At 46.0% G+C, this 26,423-nt stretch overlaps 2 protein-coding genes across 6 annotated transcripts in view; one reads left to right on the forward strand and one right to left on the reverse strand.

The window, feature by feature from the left end:
• Positions 1–7,415, forward strand: part of EML6 (EMAP like 6) — a gene marked incomplete at both ends in the record, with an annotated part of 86,405 nt that extends 78,990 nt beyond the window's left edge. For both annotated transcript variants that reach the window (XM_082302609.1, XM_082302610.1), the window contains 10 exons: positions 295–503; positions 951–1,108; positions 1,746–1,860; positions 2,377–2,565; positions 3,633–3,805; positions 4,517–4,679; positions 5,173–5,276; positions 6,319–6,472; positions 6,745–6,845; positions 7,391–7,415. In XM_082302609.1, the coding sequence (XP_082158735.1) occupies positions 295–503; positions 951–1,108; positions 1,746–1,860; positions 2,377–2,565; positions 3,633–3,805; positions 4,517–4,679; positions 5,173–5,276; positions 6,319–6,472; positions 6,745–6,845; positions 7,391–7,415 (1,391 nt within the window). The remainder of the gene's footprint in view (positions 1–294; positions 504–950; positions 1,109–1,745; positions 1,861–2,376; positions 2,566–3,632; positions 3,806–4,516; positions 4,680–5,172; positions 5,277–6,318; positions 6,473–6,744; positions 6,846–7,390) is intronic.
• A 2,520-nt stretch (positions 7,416–9,935) lies between these two features.
• RTN4 (reticulon 4) overlaps positions 9,936–26,423 on the reverse strand; it is a 40,687-nt gene continuing 24,199 nt past the window's right edge. For 3 of the 4 annotated variants that reach the window (XM_082303469.1, XM_082303466.1, XM_082303467.1), the window contains 6 exons: positions 20,195–20,402; positions 18,248–18,386; positions 13,202–13,271; positions 12,500–12,546; positions 11,402–11,460; positions 9,936–11,020 (listed from right to left, as the gene is read on the reverse strand). In XM_082303469.1, the coding sequence (XP_082159595.1) occupies positions 10,978–11,020; positions 11,402–11,460; positions 12,500–12,546; positions 13,202–13,271; positions 18,248–18,386; positions 20,195–20,402 (566 nt within the window). In that variant the 3' untranslated portion in view covers positions 9,936–10,977. Of the gene's footprint in view, positions 11,021–11,401; positions 11,461–12,499; positions 12,547–13,201; positions 13,272–18,247; positions 18,387–20,194; positions 20,403–23,616; positions 23,754–26,423 lie in introns of those variants that run through there. The other variant, XM_082303468.1, reaches the window with a different exon arrangement.

Genomic DNA, 26,423 nt, shown 5'->3' on the forward strand with positions numbered 1-26,423 from the left:
CCAGATGATATCCAACATTTCTCTTGTGTTCTCACTGACCCAGGAGACAAATTGTGTAATGAAGGCCTTAAATCTGCATTTCCTAAATCTGTGGGATACAATGGAATAACCAGGGACCTTGGGGGTTGCATTAAGATGTTTGATACACTAAATAGTGTTGGGATTTGCAGCTTTCAGCATCTGGGATCCAAATCTCTAATCCAATACCAGCTCGACTTATTTGATAAAATCATATCAGATTTTAATTTCTCAGGTAAATTCAGCTTTATTTTTATGATTTCCTAATTAAACCAGGGGCTAAAGTTGCCAGCAGGGGTGGACACCTGGAGAGGATCTTCGTTGTGGAGTTCCGCCCAGACTCCGACACTCAGTTCGTGTCCGTGGGGGTCAAACACATGAAGTTCTGGACCTTGGCTGGCAGTGCTTTGCTCTACAAGAAAGGAGTCATTGGTTCCATGGAAGATGCCAAAATGCAGACCATGCTTTCTGTTGCCTTTGGAGCAGTGAGTTCAAATTACCTGCTGTGGGATTTTAGGTTACCTTTGTATTAAACCTGCAAGGGTCAGTTTTCTTTGCTGAAATCCAACCCAGCACTTGTTACTGAAATGTGGATTTAAAACCGGTGCACCTTGAGATCCTTCCCTAAATTTCCTGAGCACAAGTGGCTGAATGTCTTCTGTTAAGTTTTGTGCACACCTACTGCCCTGGCTTTTATTTTTTTTTTTATTTGCTGGTTATTTAGCTGTTTAACTTAAACCACGATCTGTTACTTTGTGTATCATTTTTTCTGCTAGTAGTATGTGGTGTGACACATGCCAGTGGTGCCACCAATGGTGACAGTCCAGTGTGGTTGTTAAGGGCTTGTAAATTTAATTTAAAGAATTTTACTTGAAGCTGAACAAAAACGCCGAGGTGTCTGTTGTAGCAGAGGTTGCTGCTGTCTGTTGCAGAATAACCTCACCTTCACTGGTGCCATAAATGGAGATGTCTACGTGTGGAAGGATCATTTCCTGGTCAGGCTGGTGGCCAAAGCTCACACAGGACCAGTGTTCACCATGTACACGACTCTGCGGGACGGGCTCATTGTCACCGGAGGGAAGGAGAGGCCGTAAGACACAGAATCTTCCTAAAGTGCCCAACTTCTGTCTCTCTTGTGTGGTTTTTGTTTTCATTATTTATCCAGCACCCCAGAGATAAACGGTCTCTGTGCTGTAGCAGTTCCACTCTCAATTTTGCACAACCTGCCCAGATGGCTCAGTAAGTGAAGGACTAAAGGAGGACACTTGAGGGTTCCACACACGCATGTTCCATGCCAAAGGACACTCTGAACCTCTTAGGGATTGGTCCAAACACCTGGATAAGGTCCTTGTTGCCTGAGCTCCTGCCATAAGTGGAGTTTTCTTCGTTTGTTAGTTCTGTCAAACTACAGACAGCCTCTCCCAGTGGAGATGCTGCATGTCTTGGGGTTACCACAAGTAACATGTTTGCCAAGAAACAGAGATTTGAGATAAGTGACAAGAGAACAGTTTGGTTTGTACAAATTATGGTGCTGTTTAAAACATGAAGTGTGAAAGCATTTAGTTTTTTATTATTTACTTCTCATTGCATCATAGAGAAGTGTCCTTATATAGAGTGGAGGGTGGATCAATGTATGTTTTGTGCTTGAAGCAGAAAAGTACTGGTGGGATTGGTGGGATTTCCATGTGCAAAGGAGCCACCCATGTGACACCAGGCCTCCTTTGCAGCACGAAGGAGGGGGGAGCAGTGAAGCTGTGGGACCAGGAGATGAAGCGGTGCCGAGCCTTCCAGCTGGAGACCGGGCAGCTCATCGAGTGCGTGCGCTCCGTGTGCCGGGGCAAGGTGAGCAGCGGCCGTTCCGCCGGGGCAGCCGGGGCCACGGGGGCAGAGGGCACAGCTCAGCTGCTTCCCCAGGCACAGCGGAGCACAGCTTCCGCTGGTTCTTTCAAAGTCACAAAACCCCCGCTGGGAGTTACTGAGAGACCTTGAGCTTTGGTAAAGTGGAACACAGGAGAAATAATGGAGTAATTTGACTTGCTACAGTCACTCCTGAGCAAGTGTTTGAACTGGAAATGAGAAAGGAGCACGTGATGCTGCACAGGATGGACCCGTCCAGCCGACTGCTCCAGGGATGGTCTCTGTTTCACTTTGCCTGGGAATCTGACACATTCCTTGATAACAGCACCACTGAAGAATGTTGTTTTGTATTTCCAATCCAAGTAGCCATTAACCAATTCCAAACTTCATCTGTTTATGCTTTTTCCAAGTATTTGCTAAGGAAGCCCTGGAAGTTTAAACCATGGCAGTTATTGTTACACTGACCATCTGTCTCCACTCTTTTTCTTTGGCTACAAACAGGGGAAAATCTTAGTGGGAACAAAAGATGGAGAAATCCTTGAAGTAGGAGAAAAAAATGCTGCCTCAAACTTGTTAATTGACTGTCACATGGAAGGGGAAATCTGGGGCTTGGCAACTCACCCCTCCAAAGACATATTTATCTCTGCAAGCAACGACGGAACAGCCAGGATCTGGGACCTGTCGGACAAAGTGAGTACTGTGAACGTAAAGGTGTGTGATTAAAAGTGAACATTTTATCCAAGCATCCATTTTCCACCTGTGCCTTTGAGCAGCCCTGGAATGAGAGCAGGATTTTGCCTCTGTCCTGAGCAGGGTTTGGTCCTGTTTTGCCCCAGTTCTTGCCTTGCTGTGAGTGCAAAGGTGAATCCTTGCTGTGGGAGAGGTGCTGGGCTGTCCCACAGCCAGCACTCCCAGAGGAATGCAGGGATTCACCAGCACACCTACCCTTGGAGTGCCTCTTGTTGGGCATTGCTTATTTTAATCTAAATCTGCAGGCTGGGGGATCAAGGAAGCATTTTAATTCCATGTTGCCAGTCTGGGTGACACAAATTGTGCTGTCACACACAGAGCCCCTGCCCATCATTCCACCTTCCTGGCAGGCATGGATCCCTCCTCTTCAGAGCCTTCCTTTGGAGCTCAGCATGTTGCCTCAGGGGTTTTTCCAAGTCAGATTGACTAACAACAACCATTTTAAAAAATAACAAATAAAACATTAAAAAAAAAAAAAAAAAAACCTACCAGAAAGGTTTCTGCTCATTTTAGCCAGCCATAAACCTTTTCACAAGGTTGCTACCTGAGGTGACAAGGATAATTTTTAATGAGGAAAATTAATACATTATAAATACAACCAGCTAGGTGAAAATGTAAGAGCTTTCTAGGATGTTTTCACATATCCAATGAAATGGGAAAGCTCTGTGCCAGTCAGCAGTTGTTGCAGCTGTCAAAGTCACCTTTGAAACAAAGTAGGAAATTGGTTTTTCAGCTCTTTCTGCTAAACAGACCTTCGTCTGGTGTGAAACTGGATGTCACCCTACAAAATAATGCAAACATGAAGCCCCCATCTGAATCACATCTCGATTTTGAAGTCTGCTTAGTGACAGATGCCTGGTGGGATGCGAGTCTCGGTGTGACATTTCAGGTTTATGTTTAGAGGGAAACAGAGATGATTTGTTTTGAATTAAGTGAGTTTTATACTTTGTGTTTGGAAGCTTTCCGTGTGCTGGGGAGGTGTGAGCCTGTTGCGTGTGTCCCCGCAGAAGCTGGTGAACAAGGTGAGCCTGGGGCACCCCGCGCGCTGCGCCGCATACAGCCCCGACGGCGAGATGGTGGCCATCGGCATGAGGAACGGAGAGTTCGTCGTCCTGCTGGTCAACAGCCTCAAGGTGTGGGGCAAGAAGCGGGACAGGAAGTCTGCAATTCAGGACATCAGGTAGGAAGCGCTCAAAATACATGGCTCTGGCTCAAGGAAATGGCCATCGAGTCCCAGGTGCATTTGCAGAGGTTTTCTTAGTCCATGTTTGTTGAAACCTGTGTGAGCTGGAAAGGGGCATTGTGGTGGTGCATGAATTCAGTTACATCCACACTGCACAGCTGTGATTATGGGAATTAATTTTCCAAATTGCAGTTTCTGTCGCTGACTCCCAGAGGATTAGTGTCACTCTGCACACTGTGCTGTGGCTTTATGTGAGTGCAATATTAACATCACTTAACTACAAACAATATAGAAGAGAGCCATGGAATGGTCTAGGTTGGAAGGGGCCTTAAAGCTCATCAGTGCCACCCCCTGCCATGGCAGGGACACCTCCCACTATCCCAGGTTGCACCAAGCACCATTCAACCTGGCCTTGGACACTTCCAGGGATCCAGGGGCAGCCACAGCTTCTCTGGGCACCCTGTGTCAGGGCCTCCCCACCCTCACAATATTCCTTCACAATATCCCGTCTAACCCTGCCCACTGTCAGAGATATCTTTAGTCTTCCTCTGCTGTTAAGCAACAAGGTTTCATTTGAGTTCTGTCTTGCTGTCAATAGAAGACTTTTCATGTTTTCCAGTAAACAAAGTTACTGTTAGCATGAGAAACAACATCAAATCTTGCACCAAAACAGGCAGTGACATCCCCTCTCCATGTTTCATTGTCTAGAATCAGCCCAGATAACAGGTTTTTGGCAGTGGGCTCACAAGAACATACTGTGGATTTTTATGATCTCACTCAAGGCACAACCCTAAACCGAATTGGCTACTGCAAGGACATTGCCAGTTTTGTCATACAGATGGACTTCTCTGCAGACAGCAGGTATATCCAGGTATGTCTGGGATAGCCCCTGGAGTGCTCGGATTTATTGTGTCACCATAAGGAGATGGAGGCATGAGCTGTGCTAAGAGCAAAGCATTATCCCAGGTTAATGGAACAGGTACAACACTGAAAAGGAAATTGTGGATTATAACCATGCAAAAGCAGTTCTCTTCCTCCCTGAGCCTGGGATGTGTGTGAGAGCTGGGTTAATTTGGGGGGTTTCCTTTAGAAATGTTTCCAATTTAGTAAAATTGGGTTGAGATAAAGTAAAGTATAGAAGTGAAAGAAAATCTGTCAGCTCTGAACCCCTCCTTCCATCATCATCCTGTGACATTGTTATTCCTTCATATGGCACATGTTGAATTCCAGCTAATGAGGAAAAAAGAGAAATGTTATCCCTAGATGTTTAATTCGTCATAAAACCTGGTGAGACTGCTGGAAATCTTAAAGAAAAATATGTTATTTATAGCAGAGTTTCCAGGCTTTTCCTTTTCCACTCTCAGGTATCCACAGGAGCCTACAAGCGTCAAGTTCATGAGGTGCCACTGGGAAAGCAAATCACAGACCCTGCAGTCATAGAGAAAATCACCTGGGCCACGTGGACCAGGTAACACCCAACGAGAGTGTGGGGCCAGAACTGGGACCAGGGCACAGGTTTGAGTGTGGAAACACTGACATGTCCCCAGGGCCTGGCAAACCTGCGAGCGCACCCGGGCCCTGCTTCCTCAGAGCTCCACCTGACACCCTTGGGATTTTACACACAGCTCTGGCTGTTTGGTGTCTGTAGTAATTAGTGCTGTGCTAATTACACCAGGGGCTGTCACAGAGCCACAGTGGCTAGTTGCCACTTGTCCCTGGCCCCTCCCGTGCCTCTGGGCCCCTCCAGGCTGCCTTGTCACACATCAGCAAACACCAGCAGCACACAAGGCCTGGAAATGTGCACCGATTGTGTTAAGGAGTTTTGAGTGTCATTAGAATACATTTCCTGATGTGGATGAACACAGGAATCTCCCCCCAGCATTGCAGAACTGTGGCTGTGCTCTTCCTGTGAGAAGCGGGACAGGCCAAAGGCAGAGCTGACAGTGGGTGAGAACCAGGCAGGGCGAGGAGAAGGTAAATGAGAATCCTCCTACTCCGACTGCTCTGCTGGCATAAAAATCTGCCCCAAATTCCCTATTCTGGAGGACTCCTGACAGCTGGTGGGAGGGGCAGATGCCTCAGTCAGTGACTCTGGGTAAATGATTACAGAGAACTGAAGCCAGGGGCAGAACACTGATTTCTGAGAAAGAGTTGACATCCAGACAAGCATTCCCTCATTCAGGAACTCATGGCTAAGGGAACACTGCAGTCAGAAATCCTGGGGGGAGGCTCACAGACACCAGAGCTGCAGAAGATGCTGGCATAGAATGATGGCAATGGTTTCATGGGAAATAAACCTCAGGGTTTATGGATAGAGATTGCCTTAAGAATCACACAAAAATGATGTGTGGCCACGATGAGCTCAAGGCAATCATTTAGAGGGGACAATTTTATTTTAAATGCAGGGATTTTTTATTCCTGAGCTGTGTTGGCTCAGCACCCTGTGGAAGAGCAGCAGCAAGTTAAGTCTTATGGTCTAATGTGTTTTATTTACCTTGATTTTGGAACAGCATTCTTGGAGATGAAGTCATTGGGATCTGGCCACGAAATGCAGATAAAGCAGATGTCAACTGTGCCTGTGTGACCCACGCTGGCCTGAATATAGTCACGGGAGACGACTTTGGGCTGGTGAAGCTGTTTGACTTCCCATGCACAGAGAAATTTGTAAGTGCCTGTTTTATTTTCATCTGAGCAACTTTTGCTTTTCCCAAACCCCTCAGCACCAGTTACAGCACCCAACCAGCGTCGTCCATCCTTGGGAAACTCCTACAGCATCCAAGCTGCTTGGGCTGTCCCCTGGGCAGCTCCTACAGCATCCAAACACCACAATCCATCCACAGGCAGCTCCCAGGGAGTGAAAAGGCCTCGGGCTCAGGATGGCTGTGGGCACAGAGCTTTGCCTGGTGCCATCCCTGAGCTGCTGTCCTGTCCCACAGGCCAAACACAAGCGGTACTTCGGGCACTCGGCACATGTCACCAACATCCGCTTCTCGCACGATGACAAGTTCGTGGTGAGCACCGGAGGGGACGACTGCAGGTAACTGGGGCCGGAGTGGGGCACAGGAGGAACAACACACACAGAGACACAGCCAGTGCCAGACAGATGGAGACTGAGACACACACGCACACGGGGACACAGCACACAGAGCCACACAAACACAGACACACAGGGCCATGCACACAGCCCAGAGTCACACACACACACAATCACACACAGCCGCAGTAATGTGACAGACACCCCCCACACATGCACTGCACTTACACAGTGCACAACCACAGTGTGCACACATGGCCATGCAGTGTGCTCACACAGCAGGCGTGGATACACACAGTGCACACACACTGTAGCTCCACAGGGCACACAGTGCACACACAGAGACGCACAAAGAGAACACTGACGTGCACAGTGCACACACAGACACTGCACACACACACAGTGCACACAGACACATAAAATGTGCACACACACAGAGTGACAGTGTGCACGGAGTGTACTTCACACACCCAGTGTGTTTATCTTCCACTCCTGTCTCACTGGGCTGTGCTGAAGGCCGATGCCTGCTCTCCCTCCTGTCTCCACAGTGTGTTCGTGTGGCGCTGCCTCTGAGCAGCCTCTGGCTGCTGCTGTCCTGCCCTGGCGAGGGCTGTGCTGGCTGGGACAGCTGGGGATGCCCCTCCGGCTGCAGGAATCCCAGCCCTGCTGCAGGCTGACATTTCCAGATCACTCATCCCAACGTACCCACAGGGAATGGGAGCTGGCGTTGGAAAGCCCGACGCCCTTGCGAAGGAAGCTGAGGTTTGAAGGGTAACCTGGGGATCCCAAAGGGATGAACAGTTCACTCACAAAGCTGCTTTTGCCTAATACTGTGTTGTTCAAACCATGTCTGAAAAGGGAGAAAACATTGACAAAAGGCTGGGCCCTTTAATTTCCAAATTTGTGGCTTGAACAAAGTTCAAGAAGTGGGTGGGTTTTAACCACACCTGCTTAAAACTCCAATTTGGTGCACTCAGTAAAGCTGGGAGCATTTAACGAGCAGGCTGGGGAGGGGGGAGGTCACCCTTCAGCTTTCATTAATTGAAGGAGCAAAGTAACCTTTTTTTTTAAGTCCATTTTGTTTTTAAATATATATACTTGGCAGAATTTTCTATCCATGAAGTGCCTTGGAATAATTTTCTAGTAGTTTGGGCGGCAGCTTTGCCTCCCCCCACCTGCTTTCCACACACGGTGCTATGACTCTCACCCAGAGGAGGGCTAAACCATTCTCACCTTTTCCAGCTGGGTACTTACATTATCCCTGTTTTCTGCTTGGGTTTTTATACCTTCACAAGTGAATTCCCCACCGTTTTGGACAGCGAGCGGCTCTGTGCTGTCAGCAGGCCAAAGTGACGGCATTCCAGTTCCTGGGCAGCTGCTCCTGCAGCCAGCAGAGAGTGCAAGCTGAACTCCAACAGTGAGTGAGAGGAGAGGGTTTGGACAGACTTGGTTCAAGACATTTTAACACCAAGACTGAGGGAGCCATTCCCCAAGTGTTCCTGCATGCTCCCCATTTCTGGGAAAATGTGCTTTACACTCCTACAGCCAGTGGCCAGCCAGAATCTCGGCCTCGTAGGAAAGCCTCCACCAGTCCCTGTTTCCTGTTCTGGAGGGGCATCCTAAGCCTCCAAAGGAATCCCTGGAATGTCCCTATAGTAGGGCTGTGTGTGTCCTCCAGCCAGTCCGTGCTGCTTGTAAGCAGAACATAAAATCCCCAGTACCAGGAAATGCAGCTTTTTTTTTGGGAAAAGTTCATCCTGGCTCACTCTGGCCTCCTCTCCCCATCCCTGCTTCTCCCTCACCCCAAAGAGCCCCTTGTCCTGGCCTTGGGGACAGCTGACATCAGAGAGCTGCCACTGTGAGGAAGTGGAACCACAAGACAGATATTCCCAAAAGGCAACTCAAGCCCATCACTATTTTTTACAACATTTTGTCAAAACCAAAAACTCAAGGGACAGTGGACTTGGAGAAAGTTTAGAAAGGAATAGCAAATATGGGCAGTATCAAAATATGTATTTAAGCTATTTAAGATTCCAGGCATGGAACAACATCCATAGTTTGGAATTACCTTTCTTAATTAAAAGAAATAAAGGCCAAAATAAACCATTTAGACTTACATGTAGTCTCTGAAAAGCAATAGTGCTTTAGTCCCAGTTCAGGACAATAGGATTTTGAACTCTGGAACCTTCCTGCCAGTCCATTTCTGCTGCCCACCTCTGCATAGAAAAGTAGCAAAAACATCCCATTAAAGGAGTGGATTCCTGTTTAACACACAAAGTGCTTCAGCAACCTCAAAGAATCACCTTTTTTTTTTTTTTTTTACAATTGAATTTATTAATGCCTTATATGACTATACAGCAGAGCAGTTTGTCAGATACACAGTACGAGTCCCTATGCAGTCTTTTTTTTAAAGAAACCTTCGGGATCAAATCCTGTTCTGTCAGGTGCTGCCATCAGTGGGCACCTCTGCCTATGTTGTAACCACTCATGTTTGCCTTCCTTCCGCGTTGATTGTATCCCAAATAAAACCAGTTGTGTGGCAGAATGAATTAACCAACAGTGATGTGAGAAATATCTTCAAGCAATAGTGTCTGTCAGGAAAACACTTACGGTTTGTATGTTTCTATGGTCTGGCTTCCTGTATGAAGTGCTCAGAAGTGATGCTGTATTTCATGGTAAACTGAAATAGTAATGCATGAATTTGTATTTTTCAATGGCCAAGAAGCCATTCATTTAAAATCTGCATCTCAAATAAATTTGTACACAAGTTTTCAATATCCAGCTCTTAAATCAACACATTGACCTGGAAAGATTACTGGGACTTATTTCCTTCAAACTTGAAAATGGCATTGACCACTCCTGTCTCGGAAGTCCAAGAACCCAACACCCTCCAGAGCTCCCTGGGACCCTGGAGCTGGCCCTGAGCAACTCCTTCACACTGCAGAGAGAGAAAAGGGACCGTGACAAACCCACCCTGCACCACGCTCTACTCGGACACTACTGCCACCACCATGGACAATGGATAATTATCACAACGACCTTCAAATAAACACAAATATATTAAACTTGCCTCAAGAAAGCCAAATACCGGTCTTATTTTATGTCTATAAGCTTTATTGATACTTGGGGTTTTGGGGTTGGTTTGGTTTTTTTTTTTTTTTTTTTTGCTTTTTTGTTGGGGTTTTTTTTTTTTTACATTTCACAATGCATTCCACAGACTTAGTTCAGTACAGCTCAAACTGCAAGTGTATAAATTTTCACTTATCATTTCTTGCATAACAGGACAGGGCTTTAAGTTTCCAAACAACATTTGCAGCATTAGATACTCGGTCCACAGATTATCAGAGTCTGAGAGCTGGAGAATTATTTGCTCAAGATCAACTACTGTACGTTTGTGCAACAAAGTGTATGCTGTAATTTTCTTTTACTCTATGTGGAGGTTCTTTGTTCATTTCTCTTTTGTTGTTTCCAACAGATGCCAGTGTTTACAGAGATTTTTTAGTTTCTCAAGCTTGTGTGCTCTGGAGCTCGTCCAGGCCTCAGTCAGTTCTCTGAAGTACAAAGCACTGTGGAGCAGCTGAAAGATCTAAGCTTTGTGAAACACATATATATATATTGGCAATTGATAAAACAATAAAATCACAATACAGCTATACTCATACCAAAAAGGCAAGATTTTTCAAAACTTGCTAAACTGGTATATTCTTCTAAAACATCTCATTTTAGAAAAATCTGCATCAATCTACACAGACCATACACAGTGCACAAACTGGGAAGTGTTCTCCTCTGCCCCACCTGCTCTACACCTCCGGAACGCAGCAGGAACTACCTCTGATGAAGCAAATGTACAGCTGTCTCAGTCGTTTGTATTAGCCAGTGCTGCACACAGGATAAGGAAAGATGATTAGTTTTAGATCCATACATAGCAGCTTACAATACTTAAGATGATGAAACACATGGCAGTCAAAACAGTTATTTTTCCTCAAACACTGCGTTGCTAAAAAATAAAGATCTGTGAAATTGCACTGCAATGTCAAGGGGTTTGCTATTCCCTGACCCTCCCCGTGTAAATCCAATGAGTATTTTTCCCCCTTAAAAGATGAACTTCCTATTGATAAGTTGCTTCAGGCTTCTTTTACTCAGTTTTGCGCTTCAACCCCGGGATCTTTGCTTGGATCCTGAAAGAGGAAGAAGGAAACAGACAAAAGTAAGTTTGAGTAACAGACAAAAAAGAGAAGGTTAAACACAATCTTAGCAACTTGTGAGAAGAACCCTCACAACACACAGTTTTATCCTCAGAGCCCAATGAAACTGCTGAGCTCCTCACTCCCTGCCCTCAGCTGCACCTGCTGAGGGGCTCAGGTGCCACTAATGGGTTGAAATACACAGATTTCCATTAGAAATAATAGAGGCTCATTTCCTAACCAGTCCAGACTTAGAGACCTCTTAGACTCCATGGCCTGGCACATGGAGAACACATTAGTCCTAGACAGGAGTGCCACATGTGCCAAGCACTGTCATCAGTCCAAAGGGAAACAAATAAACCCAAACCAACTCACTTTGCCATGGCATCTTTGACATTCTTGTTCACAAGTCCCAGGTAATGGTCAATTTGGGCCTGGAATAGAAGCAGACAGAAGTTACAGTCGTGTTCCCCCTTTGCAGCCTGGCAGAGTCCCACAGAACTCTGGGGCAAGTGGGAGCTCAGCCAGGGGTATTTCCCAGGGTGATGCCAGAACTCCAAGAATGCACCCACCAGAATCAATCCCTGGCTTCTCCCTGGTCCATCAATCCCCAGTTGTGGATGCAGGGCTGGGCCCCTCTGGGCCCCACAGGAGCAGCAAAAGCTGCTTAGCTGGGCTGGGCCAGGTAACCAGCTTAGGCTGCAGCCTGGCCAGAGGATTGAGCAGCTTGGGCTAAGCCCCACACACACTGTCTTTGCTCCTGCCTTGGGGCTCCAGGGCTCCCTTTCCCCGTGGGGGAGGAGCTGGGGCAGGACCCCATGAGGCTTCACCATCTGCTCCTGCCTCGCCCCAGTCCCCGCCCGGCCCCACGGCGGCCTCGTTGCTGAAAGGGGAGACAAACAGCTAAGCCAGAGCTGGCTCCCCCCTCCTGTGCAGTGACCTGCCCAAGATCAGCGCTGGCCATAATTTGATCAAAAGCATTTTACTTTGGCTCCTTCTTCCCTCCTCCTTTTACATGGGAGTCTCTCCCTAAGAACAGCACTGGACTAGACCAAGCAGCTCCCACCTCCTGTTTTTGCCAGGGCTACAAATTCCACAGAGCTTTGGGACACCACTCCTGAATAGCAGCTCCAAGAGGTACAGCAGGATTAACACACCATACCCTGTGCTGCTCCAGTCCTGACCAAGGCTGGACCAGCAGAAAAGGCCTCCAGGTTCATCCAGCCTTTTCCAGGACTTTTTGCTGGGGAAACTTCTTCCACTTCTACCAAGCAGAAAAAGGGAAAGCACACGCAATCTGAACTTCAAACTGAACTAGCTTTCCCTGGCCCTGGCTCCTGGGTAAAGGCCTATTTTAAAAGGCTTTAAATATTTCAGAAGACTGAAATTAATTTTAATTAATTATTTGCTTCTGGTTTTGCTTCACCAGAGCTGATTTTATGAAACATTTAATGAATTCTATTAAACACTCACCTGATGTCTCTCATAAATAACAGGAACACTGAAGAGCGAAATCAAAGCTGGAAAAGAGCACGTCACATGTATAAATATTGAGAACAGGGATGGTGTTCAGGCAGAACAAGAACTGGTTTCCACACCTCAGCATGTCTTGCAAAAAGGTACAAGAACAAGGAGTAACTAAGCCCCACGCAGCAATTGTTGGCCAGTAAATTCAATAATCCCTATTAAGGAGAGCCTGGGCTGTTCTCCAGGTCTCACCACAGTACAAGTCTGGTCAGAGGCCACTTTTTCACTGTGGGTTATGCAAATTCTTCCCAAAGGCTGCTCAGGCATCAGTTGGTTCTGACACCTGAAGCCAGCCTGCTCTGGGATACAAGAAATTAAATCCTGCAGTGGGACAGGGCCACAGCAAATCTTGCACTTCCTCCAAAGTCCCAGCACAGCAAGGACATTCAGGGCAGGCTGACCCTGACATGGACAAGCATAGCAAACCTGCCTGTAAACAGTGTAATGTCTGGATACCAGCAATCCCAAGGAATTCAACAACACAACTTAAAAGTACCTGTTCTGTTGTGTTATCCAAAAAAAAAAAAAAAAGGACCTAAAAGTGCAACATCTTAAGGCTACAGATCAGCCTCCCAGTGTTGAGCAGACTCCACTGCTTTCCCAGGGTTATTCTGTGTGCCTGGTGTGTAACACAATGCAAACACTTACCCAGGATCAGTAATGTCAGACCATTGAACAAGGCACCAACATAAGTGAAAACCCACATCAACACTGCGAACTGCAAGGGAAAAAGAGCCCGTCAGCACCCAGTCTGTGACCAGGACACCCCACAGTCTGCTGTAAACACAAACTAACCAGCCCCAAACTGCACTTCACCCCTGTACAGCTCCTGTAACCAGAGCTGGGTGATGAGATGGCTGAAGGAGTCAGTAATAGGATACGTGGCCTCCTGCGTCCAGGTCACGGGGCTGAATTCAGCCCGAGTCAGCAGTGACCAAACACTGCCCTGTGCCTTCACAGGGCACTGCCAATTCCATGGTGAGGAATGATGGGCAAACACAGTTCCTACCTCCCATCCTCCAGAGAGGGGAGACAGGCCAGGCTAGGAGAGGCCAAAGAGCTGGTGCACAACAGAGCCAGAGAGAAAGGGGGTCACTTGTGTGTGTGGTGGCCCTGCTGCCACCCAAGTGCCCACCCACCTGCCCAGCCACGCTCTGACCAGACCAGGCAGAGGCTCTGTTTCATCAGGAAAAGCCCGTCTGGAAGGTAATGGGCTAGGGTGGGCTTAAAAAAACCCCAAAGGCACTTTGGATATTATATAATAAAAAAATTTAGGAAAGAGAGGAGTCAACAGTGCTCCAGCTGGCTCCAGGTCAGAATCAAGCTCAGAGGCAAAGACATCCCTAAAGCCCCACACTGCCATCACTGCTGGCTCCCTATCCCAGCCCCGTTCCCCCTCCCTGCTGACAGCACTTGTCCCGCTCCCAGGGGGACACAGGCTCCGCTTCCCAGCTCCACACAAAGGTCTGCCCACGTTTAGTGCCAGGTGGAGTGTCCCAGGCACACCTCTGACCTATAGCAGTGGGAAGGGGCCAAGGGCTGCCGGCTCTATTTTGGGGCAGCATTCCTCACAAGGAAAATCAGCCGCTTTCTTCTAGAGTTGCAGGGCTGGTGAGGAGCTGAGCAGCAGCCAGGAACAGTGGCTTTCCCAGTGTTTACTCCTTGCTCTGCACAGAGCAGAGATCTCCAGCCCCCGGTCAGCTCTGCACACAGGGTTGTTTTCCAGCAGAACCCTAGACAGGCACCACAGGAAGGCTGGCACTGGCACTAGGAAGGGCAGAGCTGGGCACAGTGAACAACCCAAGGTGGAAACACTCCCAACAGCAGGAGCTGCACCCAAGGAAAGCATGGGTACAGAGTGCTGGCAAGGAAAACAGTGCACAGTGCAGGACTGTGGGTGTGGGCCAGGATGCTGGTAACTGGCCTGCAGCCAAGGTACTCTGAACTTAGGTACCCCAACATCCAATTTTAGCTTATCAAAAGATGTAAAATATCCAAACCAAACAAAATCAACAGCCAGCAACAAGATAAGGGCATGACAATCAATACAAGTTTAATTCCATGATCCCCACAATGAAATCAAGTTGACTTTAAGAGCTTCACTCAAAACTGGTCCTGTTCAAAATTCAGGTGCATTAACTGCAAGTGATGCAGTTCTTTATCTGTCAGCACTTTTGAGATGTGACAAAGGAGCACCAGGGAGGGGCACAAAGTTAACCCCTGGAGAGGCTGCACCATTCCCAGCAGCTGCATTCCCACTGAAGGATTCTGGCAGGCTTCTCAAGGAAAATAAAGCAGATTTTACTGAACTCCCTCATGATTGATTCAAACCCTGGCCTAGTTCTGCCCTGCAATGCCAGGGTGAGCCTGAAGCCGACCTCTTTGCACCAGGCATTCTAACAGAGCAAACACTTCCATGTGGGTGCAGCATGCCCCCAGAGGGAGGAAAGGCACCAGCTTGCACTGGGCAAAGAGCCCCTGAGCATGTGATGGTTCACAATGGTTCTCTTGCATCCCAACAGCTATCCATGACCTGCTCCACATGGACACAACTCCTGAAGCTCAGCACCCCCAGCCAGCTCAGCAGCCAGCAACATTGCTGATGATTCTGTCCAGGGCAGAATATTTGAGTTTACGTAAGCACAGGGGTAACAAGACAAATCAATCCCAAAGTCCAACAATTATCAGAACTCTCCCATTTAGTAAGCATTAAATTTATGGTTCAAGAAAGAGCAAAATCCAGGAGTTCACACTTGACCACACAAGCTTTTCTCCACCCAAAGTCTGTCCAGAGCAGCGTCAGGGTAGAACCATAAACTGCTGCATGTGCAGGTTTTAATCCCCTTTACTTGCTAGCACTGAGTGGGAGAAGGACCCTGATCCCACAACTCCTCTCCCTGCACCCTTCTGACACTTCAGCTCTCCCAGGATTATCCATCCTGGAATCTATCTCAATCCCACATTTACCTACTGGTCTCTATTTTCTTTTTCTTATAAATGATGCAAACCCAGACACACTCAGAAACACAACAAGGCTTGCCTGAAACACACCTAAGAGACCTTTACAAACACAAAAACCTTCCCTGAAACATCTTTAAATAAAGCTCTAAGACAAGAAAAATAAGCAGAAGGCAGCCCAGGCTCCACCTCCTTCCAGAGCTGATACTGCCCCTCCCATCCACTTGGGGTGAGGGGAAGCTCAGGAGCCAAGCTTGGCCTGACCCTTCCAAGGACACGTACGCCAGCCAGTGAAAGCCCTGTGTGGATGATGAACTGAACCCAGTTTTGCCAGCCAAAATGGGCAAATCCAGAACTGCCCCTGCACCCCTTCTCTACTATAGAATACTCAGAATACAGCACAGAGCTCTGTTCCTCAAAGCCTCAGCTGAGCAAGTGCAAGAGCAGCCATGCCAAGTGCCAGCACAGCCTTTACCAGGACAAAACGCAGCTTCTCCTGGGGCTCTGGCAAGGGCTCGTCTGGAATTACTCCTCAAGAGCTGTGAGGAATTTCTCCTTGTGCTGCATAAATATTTAGAGTCCATTTTAAGACTTCCCTGACTGAAGCATTGTTTAATAAAGAAAAGAAATCTTAACAAGACAGATTTTACAGTCAGAACTATTACACACAAACTGACCTGCAGACATTTTCTACATTAGAGCTCTGTAACTTGAATTATACACAAACACGTGGTTTCCTATAGTGAAGATGTTTAAACTACACAAGCCAAGGTATTTTTATTTTTTAAACCAGGGCCATTATATTACATAAGACCCCGGAATCCCAATGTTCTCCTCGAGCACAAATTCTTCAAAATCAGTAACTTGTGCTGGTAAACTGTCCTGACATTCACTGGTTCCTGATAAAGGGCTGTTTCCAACTACCATAAATTAGACTAATTAACCTACATAAAACATTTTAAATGTCAGAAGGAGAGAGGGGAAATGAATTAGTTCAGCTGAATAAACACATCTTTCCTATGGACTGTAGTATTTTAAGTGATTAGAGTGCCTTGAAGACATTCTGGCTGGAATTAATTCTGCTTCTAACATAATTCCTCCAGAAGGCCTTGTTTTTAGACCAGTGTTTAGTGGAACAGCAGTTGGCTGCTCACTGCAGTGGGTTGAGATCTCTACACAAACTGTGAGAAGTCTCCTAACTCAGACCAAGGCACAGATCATGAGGGGTTTAATCAGAAGCACAAGCGACCTTGTGATTCTGAGTTTTTCTGTGCTGTTGATAATCAGATCCAAACAGGACTTAAGCAGCAGCACTACTGATCATGTCTCAAAAAACAACCAGAAAAGGAATGCACAACCAGCTCCTAAAAAGCCTTTTCCTGCAGAGCCCTTTAGGAGCAGGGAAATTATTGTACAACCCCCAGGCCAATACTCCACCTCCTCTCTCCCTCCTGAGAAGAGAGATCTGTCCCGGGAGCAGCAGAGCACCCTTATACCTCCCGCCCCTCCTGCTGCCAGAGGGAACTGCCTCACTGCAGGAGCCAGCAGGGCATCAGGTGCAACTTTGCTGGCACAAACTTTGTTTAACTTGGAGCATAGTGAGAAACTGGATCTACAAACTCTGGGTAAGATCCCAAGATCTGCCTGCAGATTTCTACTGCACAAATACAACAAGGACTTGGACAGCCTTCCTGGTTTTCCCCACATTTCACAAGGAACCCCTCCCCCAACTCCACAACAACTCAAAGGACTTTATAAAGCACTAAGTAAGGGGATTTACTGCAGGATAAATGCAAGTTTTTTTTCAAGAAGATTAAGCAAACTGAAAAAGAAGTGGACAACACACTGTACTAGGTAAAGGAAGAACCAGTTTCAAAAACAAAGAAAGGCGGTTAGAGCTTGAAAGGAGAGAATATAATTCTCCCAGAACAAAACTGAAGCATTTTCAGCCAATTCTTTTATTCTGGAGGGGTTTTTTGGTGTGATTTGTTGTTTTCTTTCTTTTTTGGTTACACTTTGTTTAATTTATTACTATTCTTCACAGTCAGTTGTGCTCTGCCACCCTCAATAAATCCCATTAAATTCTACATGGATGTACTCAAGCTGTTACACAGCACTGCTCACACTGGGTAGAGTAATTTGCAAACCCCATTTCAGTAATTCCCACCACTAAAAGCAGCAGCTTTCACTCCCAAACCCCTGGGCTGGAACAAGTGTCCACCTTCCCAGTAACACACGGGCATTGCTCAGCCCCCACTCTTCCAGCAGAAGTGGAACAAGAACTCCTGTTTGAGACAGGGAGCTGTGCACTAACCACAAACAGAAAACCAACTCCAAACCAGGCTGGGGCAATCCAGCCCAGAGCCAGGTTTTCCAGAGGGACACACACATCAGTGACACACCCCCAACGCCCAAGATTGGAGCATGGCTTGTTTTTTCACAAGATTCCTGCTGTGAGAGGCACTAGCGAGGAGCTGGAACAGGGAACTGCAGGCAGCCACAGCTTATTTCTGCTTTCCATTCATTTTCCTGCTCTGCCCAGGTGCAGATCAAGCTATCCTTTACAGCTACCCCTATCACTGCAGGCAGCACTCGACAGCCAGCCCTGTGCCAAACACTTCCACCAACAAACTACACCTCGTTATTTACTTAACCAGAGCCACTGTTCATTCTGCAAGGAGCAGCAGGCTTTGCTAAGCTGGGTCAGCAGCAATGTCCTCCCAGAGGCAAACTCACCTTGAGGGAATCCACCAGGTCATCGACGAGGAAGAGGCGCCGCAGCTCCCGGACGGTGCCGTTCACGTGGCCCAGCACGACGTTGCTGTACTTCTGGATGAGCTCCTCCGACACGGCTACATCGGAGTCCAGGTAAGCCCTGCAGGAGAGAAACCTCACTGTAACAGTGCTGCAAGCAGAGCTGTGTGTTACATACAGTATCACTGTAACCTCCTTTCTGCGTTCTAGAGAAACAAACTTCACAGTGCGAGGAATGCTGAAAGGACAGAACAGAACTAACTTCAGGTATTCTTCGTGAACCATTTTTTTCTCACTGCTACTTACTCAGTCACCTGCACCAGGCAGAAAAGGTGGGCAGGCTAAGACAAGGGAAAAAAAAAAAAAATCCTACAAAAGCAATATATCCATTTCTGCCCCTGGAAGGCCCTTGTGGAGTTACCATTAAGCTGTAACACACCATGGCACAAGAAAATGGGCTAAATTCCTCATTTGCTAGAAAAAATTCTTACAGCTAGTGAGAGCAGTTCTTTTACATAAAGATATAAGCCCCTATCTGGTTATGTGTTCTTTCCACTCCACTGTCACTTTTATCTGTAATTGTAGTGGCTATGGCAATTAGGAGTCTTTAAACAAAGTATAAATTAATTTTCTAATGTGCATGCTGGAGGCAGAAGGAGCAATGCAATCATTTTATAGTTGTTAAACTTTGCTTAGGGGGATTCTGCTTTGGGGTGATTTTGTTTGGGCTTTTTTAATAAGAAAATGACATACATGGGAGCGTTGTGCAATTTAAGGCAAAGCTAAACATGACCTTGTGGCAAGTCCAAGACAAATGAAAATACTTCAAATGGTGAATGCAGCAATTGGCCATTTCAGGGCTGCATTCTGCCATCCACCCTTGGCTTCCATCTGCTCACCCTTCCCAGCTCATCCACAGAATACTCAGTACCTGCATCTAAAATCCAATTGTTCTCATGAGATTTTTCAAGTAAAAACACCCTTTCTGTAGCTAAGCTATACAGAAAAAAGTAAGCAACCAGGTATGCTGGGCAAGAATGTCTGGAAGCTGCTCAAGAATATCAGTATTTTCAGAAATAAACTGCAGAAAGAGCACAGGCAGAACAAGTTCTGCTTGCTAAGAAAAAACTTGAAATTGTTGTCTGGATAATGAGAAGCAAATGAGATTTCAACTCTGAATATTCACCCTGACGAGGGGGTGTTTTCTCCACAGAGTTTTGTCCCACAGACTGGCTTCCACTGGGAAAGGAGCCACTGCACGTGGTCTGGGAGGAATGGAGGGAAACCTATGGAAACGCTTTGCTTTGCCTTACAAAAGATGGGAAGAAGGGAATACCACAAAATTAGTAAGAGGGCTGTAGACAGAGGGGCAAAAAGGACTTTCTGAAGGCTGCAAGGAGAGACTGAGCCACTTCACTCATTAATAAAAGGGAACAGGAAGGCTGGGCAGAGTGGGACAGGGCTGGCAGGGAAACAGGAAACACACACTCCTACAAGTCCTCCAACACAGATTAATAAAGTTTTGTTTCTCTTAAGAGGCAGCTCTGCAGCAGTGGGTACCTGCATCCTGTCACTGACAGGACAGCCTTGCAAGTGGGGAGCACAGCTACACTGCTGCACACCAAACCACACGTTTTAAGAATATCCTTAAAAGTTCCAAAAGATAGAAGTAGCCCCTTGTCATGGTTTAAACCCTGCTACATTTATTCTGATTTTTCCATCCCTTGTACCAAGCCCTCAGTCCATTTTCTGTATTTATTGTATGACTCTTGAGAAAATCTGAAAGCGGGGAACACATTTTTCAGTGCAGAGTCTTGTTACATTATTATGCAACATCTTCCAGCACGTGTCACCCACTGCTTCTGGCAGCACCAACACTGCTGCTCTCCAAAACTACACACTTTTGCTCGATTAAAAGAAAAATCTCACCTGAAGGGGTGGCCCTCATCAGACTTCTGGATTGCCTGGATAACTCCCTTGTATATCCTAAAGCTGATGGTGACAGAGAGCAGGGCCAGGGCAATGTAGGCTGTGACGCTCACGATGCTGAACACTGTTAATGAGAGCAGCAGGAACAAGCTGGCTCCAAACACCACCCCGGTCTTCTTAATGTCTCGCCAGTAAAGGAGGTCAACAACTACAATTTAAAAAAGGTAAGAAATTAGAACAAGACACCTTTTACAGCCATATGAAGAGAAGACAGTAAAATTTCATTATTCACTCGACTGCTGAGAGTCACCAAGAGTGGAACTTGCGAACCCCCGTCAAACCAGAGCTGAAATCACAACTAGAAATAGGTTATTTAGTACTGCCTCTGCTCTGCACTTCAGATTATTGGAATTACTGCTATTAGGACTACCTCAGATGCAACTGTTCAAATTTTAAACCAACGCTGCCCTTAAAGCAATGTCAGAATGCATCTCTTCAGCTACTGTGCTCTGTTCTGCACCAGAATCACAGCACTTTGTGCTTCATTTCCTCTCATTGTCGGGCATTTTGTGGAGGTCACTCCCTGGAGAGATTGATTCCAATTCCCCTGTTAGGACAGATGACAAGACACCAGCAGATCTCCAAACCATTATATCTTTCCAAGCCTGGTAGAGGCAAAGGCACTGCTCAAAGACTCATTAACAGTTCATTTTGTTTTCTTTTGATGAAAGCATTCCCATGGGAGTTTATAATGTTGATTATGGGTGACAGACTGAGCCATCAAGAGGGAATACACTCCCTGAAATGTCAATCCAGGCTAAATCTACTGTGCTCCAATGCAGAAGACTTCATCTGCAAACCCCGTTTAGTTTTCCTTAAGTGACCCTCATTAGAGAACACAATATTATGCCATTTTTAGCATCACTGTTCAGAGCAAACTACACCCTTGCACAAGGCGTAGGTAATGGCCTGACACACTCATTGCAGAGCTGTGTGTTTGTTAACAGCAATAACCTACTAGATACAGAGCTCAAGATGAATTACAGAAACATTATTACTGTTGCACTGTAATCCTGCCTCATCCTAAACATCAGCAAAATTAACTGCAAAACAGTGTACCACAACTTAGAACAGAGTCTTTGTCTGGATGACTATAAAACCATTTAAAAGTAGAATTTGTCTATTATTTCTTGCAGGATGAACACACAGTCATGCACCAACATTCAACACTTGGTAACCTCTGCAGGGCAAAGTCTGTGAAACCCTTTTGTAGGTACAATATGCCAAAGCCCCTGGGGCTGGGGTGTGTTTTTCCAGACTTTCAAGAGCTGAAATCCTTTCCAGTTATTCCCACAGGGAAACTGTACTGCATAGCAGGAAAATGAAAACCACAGTCAGAAACTTAAACGTACCATAATGCAAAGTATCTTACCCCAATATTTAATTCACATTTCAGCAGAAGTTTCCTGCAGCCTCACAGACAGAGCCAGGTTACAGCTGCACCAACACCTTCAAATTATCACAGACCAGAAGTGCTGTGGAAGGAACAGCCTGACCGCTCCACCACTATCCATCCCGCTCCTTTCTTCCAGCCTGGCTGCCTGTGCTGTGCCAAAACCATCCCAGAAAGCCAGGAGCCAGCCAGATCAGGGCCTGGAGCTGCCACCATGTGACTGCACAAACATATGGGGGCAGAGATAGAGCGGCATCGCCCGGAGGCGACGCTCCTGCTCTCCCCAGCATCTCCAATCCAAACTCCTCCTCCCACTGCAGCCCAGGCACCAACCAATACAACTTTTCCTCAGTATTTGTAAAAATCAAGCAAACAAAATCAAGTCATTGTAGATCTCCTTTTGTGTGGGTTGCAATCCCAAAATCTAACTTTTTCTTTGGGTTCTTTCTTTGCTTCCGGACACAAAAGTGTCTCTACACACCTTGTATTAAGCATCAACAAAACCATGAGATTGACCTAAGAATCCTTGTAACCAGTAAACCTAAACTGAGCTCCAAGGAGCCTCAACACCTGGGTGAGATCTTCACAACCAGTCTTGCCAAAACCAGTTGATGGATTTTGTGCTCTTAAATCATGTAAGGCATCTTTGAAAAAAACAAACAAACAAACAAAAACCCCCAAAACCCCAAACTCATTTATTTTGGAGCATTTGCTGCAAGCACTGAAACTGTGTTTATTTTTAAATGTTGCAATTTGAGCATCCATGCACTCGAATTTGGTGCTGCCCCTGTATCAGGTGTCACATTCAGTATGAGCCCTGCTCCTCTGCCTGCAGACAGCATTATTTCTGTAAATGAGCTGCTCCCTCCTCTCTGCACAGCTTTAAAACTGTGGGTTCTTCCCGCTCCATAGGAAATCACTTATCCCATGCATTAACGCATTATACCAGTTATGGGAAATGTAAAGAGAGTAATTCATCTCTATGACAGTTCCAGAATGCCAGAAACAAAGGTACGTTGCTGGAATTGAAGCACACGCCAAAAGCTAAATGGCCTTTAGCGACCCATCAAGTCTTTTGTTCTCGGTAATCACTAAGAAAAATCCTCACGCCAGGAGCTCCTGGGTCAGAGTTAAGCTGCACATAAAACATTTTTCCTCATTCCATCTTCACTCCTTTCGGAGAACGAGCAAACAAGTTCCGGCTTAATGGCATATGGATCTGGTTTCATCCTAAATTCCTCAAAGGAAATTCGGTGTTTAAGTCACTGAAAAACTGCTTTGTAATTTTGCAATCCAAGAAAGCACATGATACCACTGATTTGTATTCTCCCATTGATCAGAAACAGGTTATTTTCATTTATTTCAAAAGGAAAAGATTGAAAGCATTACTAGAAGCAGCTTTCTGGCTTTAACTTACACACGAGATATTCACAGCAGATTAAAAATAAAACCAGAAAAACAAAAACCCCAAACCAATTCTCAGCAACAGCCCCACAATGTCTTTCCTTATGAAAACTGTTCTGAGCTGCATTCTATACAATATGAAGTCTAATAAAATAAATAATATGAATGCACGTCTTGCAGGCCTATTCTAAAACAAGAACAGCTGCCTACATTTGGTAAGCACGAACTGTCACTTGGCACGTCTAAAAATAGTCCCGTACCATCCGTGCCTTACATGCACAACTCATCCAGTTACATTTTGCTTTTAAAGCAAGTGCTGCGATAGCTTTGGCACTGTATTTCTTAAAGTCTTTTCCTTTCAGATATTTAACTTAAAACTGAGCAAGTCATACCGGGTTTTGATGACAAAAACAAGCGGTCTGATACACTTAACCTGATAATCTTTTTTAAAAAACTCTGAACCAAGAAACTGTCTTTTTTTGCTTTTGAAAGAGAAATTAAAAGCGAGACCTACGAGCGAGTTGAGCTCACGTGTACCAGAGAAAACAAGGAAAAAGGGACTAACCCATTTTGGCATCCATCTTGAGCGTGCTGCAAGCACCCAGCCCTGGCACGGCTCGCTCCCGGCGCTTTCCACTTCCTGCGAGGGCACTCGGAGGTCGGAGCTACGCAACCTCCGCCCGCTGCCATCCCAAATCCAGCGGCAGCTGCCCCGCCAATGGCTGCGTGCGCGCTAAATCCTTGGAATGCAGCTGCGGAGCCACGGGCTCCCTGCACAATGAACAACTCCCCTCTATCCAGTTATTTACAGCCCAACAAACGCCGGGCTTCAGCGCCAAAGAAAGGCTGTTTGTATCAAAGGGGAGGGGAGAGGGGGGAAGAAACACTGTGCGATTTACGGGCGTTGTTACACTGGAACCTTTCTGTAACGTGAAAGGTAGGCACAGATCCTTTATATTCTCCTAATAACAGTGTGGAGGCACAGGGGGGAGCCTTTTCTGGATCAATTTAGCGTTGTGCCAATAGAGAAATGGGACAGCAGTGCTGAGAACGGGCAGCTTTCAGCACGGCTAGGGCGCAGTGTCCCATCTGTCACCGAGCAGGAAAAGCTGCTGGGGACAAAATCCACAACCACAAATTGCTCTGCATTTCTGCTCAGAGAGGCCTTTTCCACTTACACGTAAAAAACTTCATATTTACACAGGATGTGTAAATACGTGATCTTCAGGGCTTCTACTGATCTCTGTGCAGAGAATCCAAGTTCTGACCCTGCAGCTCCACTGGAGTGGGGCCGGGACACAGCCCAACCTCCAGGAGAAGCCGTCAACCATCCAGTGGTTGGTGTGTCAAGCACCAGCACCACCACAGACTGGGCTCTGACATTTTCAAGGCTTCCTACATCAAGATGATTATTCAAAATCCTGGTTGACATCCTAACAGGAGCAGAGACAAGGCCACAAAATTGCAGCCTCCATTTACGCTCATCAGCCACATGGGAAGCCAGTTCAGTCCTTGACTGTCTCTCCCTACTAGCCAGGAACAACCACCAGCCCCAGGCTGGAGAAGCTGGGTGGTGACAGCAGGACTGCAGGTGGTGCCAAGCACGTGGGACTGCCACCAACAGAGCTGTCCCTGTCCCAGGGACAGGCATCCCCGCGGAGCAGCACGTCCAGCGGGACAGGCGGCTCCAAATGGGTGCCAGAGGGCACAAAACAAGGCTGCACCACGCACAGGCTTGGCACATCTGCACCACAACCCACAGCAAAAAAAGTGATACAGATTTCACAAGTACATGGTAAAACAACAACATGACCAACACTAACAGATTGTAAAAAAAAGAAAAAAAAATCCCAAATACTAATAAGCCAAAACCAAGGTTTTTCTTTCATTTCTACTTGGCCAGATGCTCGTGCATGTGTGCACAATGTACCAACTGGGAAAACCATTCCAAAGCCCCAAATATTCAAGATAAAGGTTGCCTATGCAGTCTTTGCCATCAGTTAACTAAGTTGAACCAAAATTCAGAGAGATTTTCTGCTCATTAATTAGAAAAGAATCCTGGGATAACCTGGAAGTATAGCTGTGCTGTTCATCTATCAATATTCAGCCATTAAAACCTGACAATTGATTGAAATTATTAAAAATTAAATTTTAAAATGTTACATTTTAGTATCAATTACTCCATAGGGCCTATCTTTAAAAGCATTAAAATTTAAAATCATTCTACCCCCAGGGTAGACCTCTTTCATCCTATCTAGATGATCAATACCACAGATATTAATCAATGCCACAAGTTGCACCACTTGCATTGTGCTTGTTCCCCAACTACAATACATATACCAAATCTAAATTTAAGACTATATTCATTAGCATGTAGTGTTTCAGCTGCAAAGTCCAACTATGAACCACCATACTTTCTGCTCTTCTCCTGTTTTAGATTTATTTTTTTTAAAGTCATTTTTTTAGCATGGAAAGAAGCATGTTGCAATATTTGCTTCTATATTTATTTTGGGGCTTGATGAATAGTGCAATCAGTCCCTGAACTTTACCCATCATTTTCCATGCCACTGGAGCCTGACCTAAGGAAGGAAGAACGTGAAACACGGTGTCTTCGTCTTGTTCTAAACAAAAAAACAACACTAAACCAGGCTTGAACAGCAGCTGCAAAAGGAGAGGAACCAGGGTCTTCTGCTTCCCCGAAAACCTTCATTTCTGCTTCCATTTTCTTTTAGACCTGATCTCTGCTCAGAATGGGCAAGTCGGGGGTTTTAAACCCAAACAGACTCCATTATTCTCAAGGCCTCAAATTCCAGGGTTGGGAAAGTGCTTTCAGATCAGCACCACCTCTGCTTGGCTGGCTGTAAAAGAAACCTGCAAATTGGGCCTGAGCACAAAAAGGGAACCTGCCTTTCGATTTTTACCAAAACCTTCTGACCTCACCCCTTTCTTTTTTTTTCTTTTTTTTCCCCTTTCCTTTCTTTCTTCCCCGAGAATTTCAGGCCTGAGGTACAAAGCCTTGAACATTTAAATTACTTACACATCAATAACATATTACTAAACACTGCATAATATTTTTTCCTAATATTTTACAGCCCTTTAATGAAAGATTAAACTTTGAGAACCTGATTTTGCAGGGGCAAAGTGTTTTCACCTGCAGGGCTTTTTTTGTTATATATTCAGGTTCTGATAAAGCATTCTATGGATTTCAGACAGCTGGCAATTTTGTACAAGTGGAAAAAGATAAAAAACCCCAGATTTTAAACAATAATTCCCTAAAAAAGATGAAAACTTCACAAGCACCAAGCACGATAGGGCCCTTTAAAATATATTCAAGTATCCAGAGATGATGAAATTTTTTTAAAGCTTGTCCTG

This window comes from Coloeus monedula, assembly GCF_965178545.1.
Source record: "Coloeus monedula genome assembly, chromosome: 2".
In the NCBI taxonomy this organism is placed as follows: domain Eukaryota; kingdom Metazoa; phylum Chordata; class Aves; order Passeriformes; family Corvidae; genus Coloeus; species Coloeus monedula.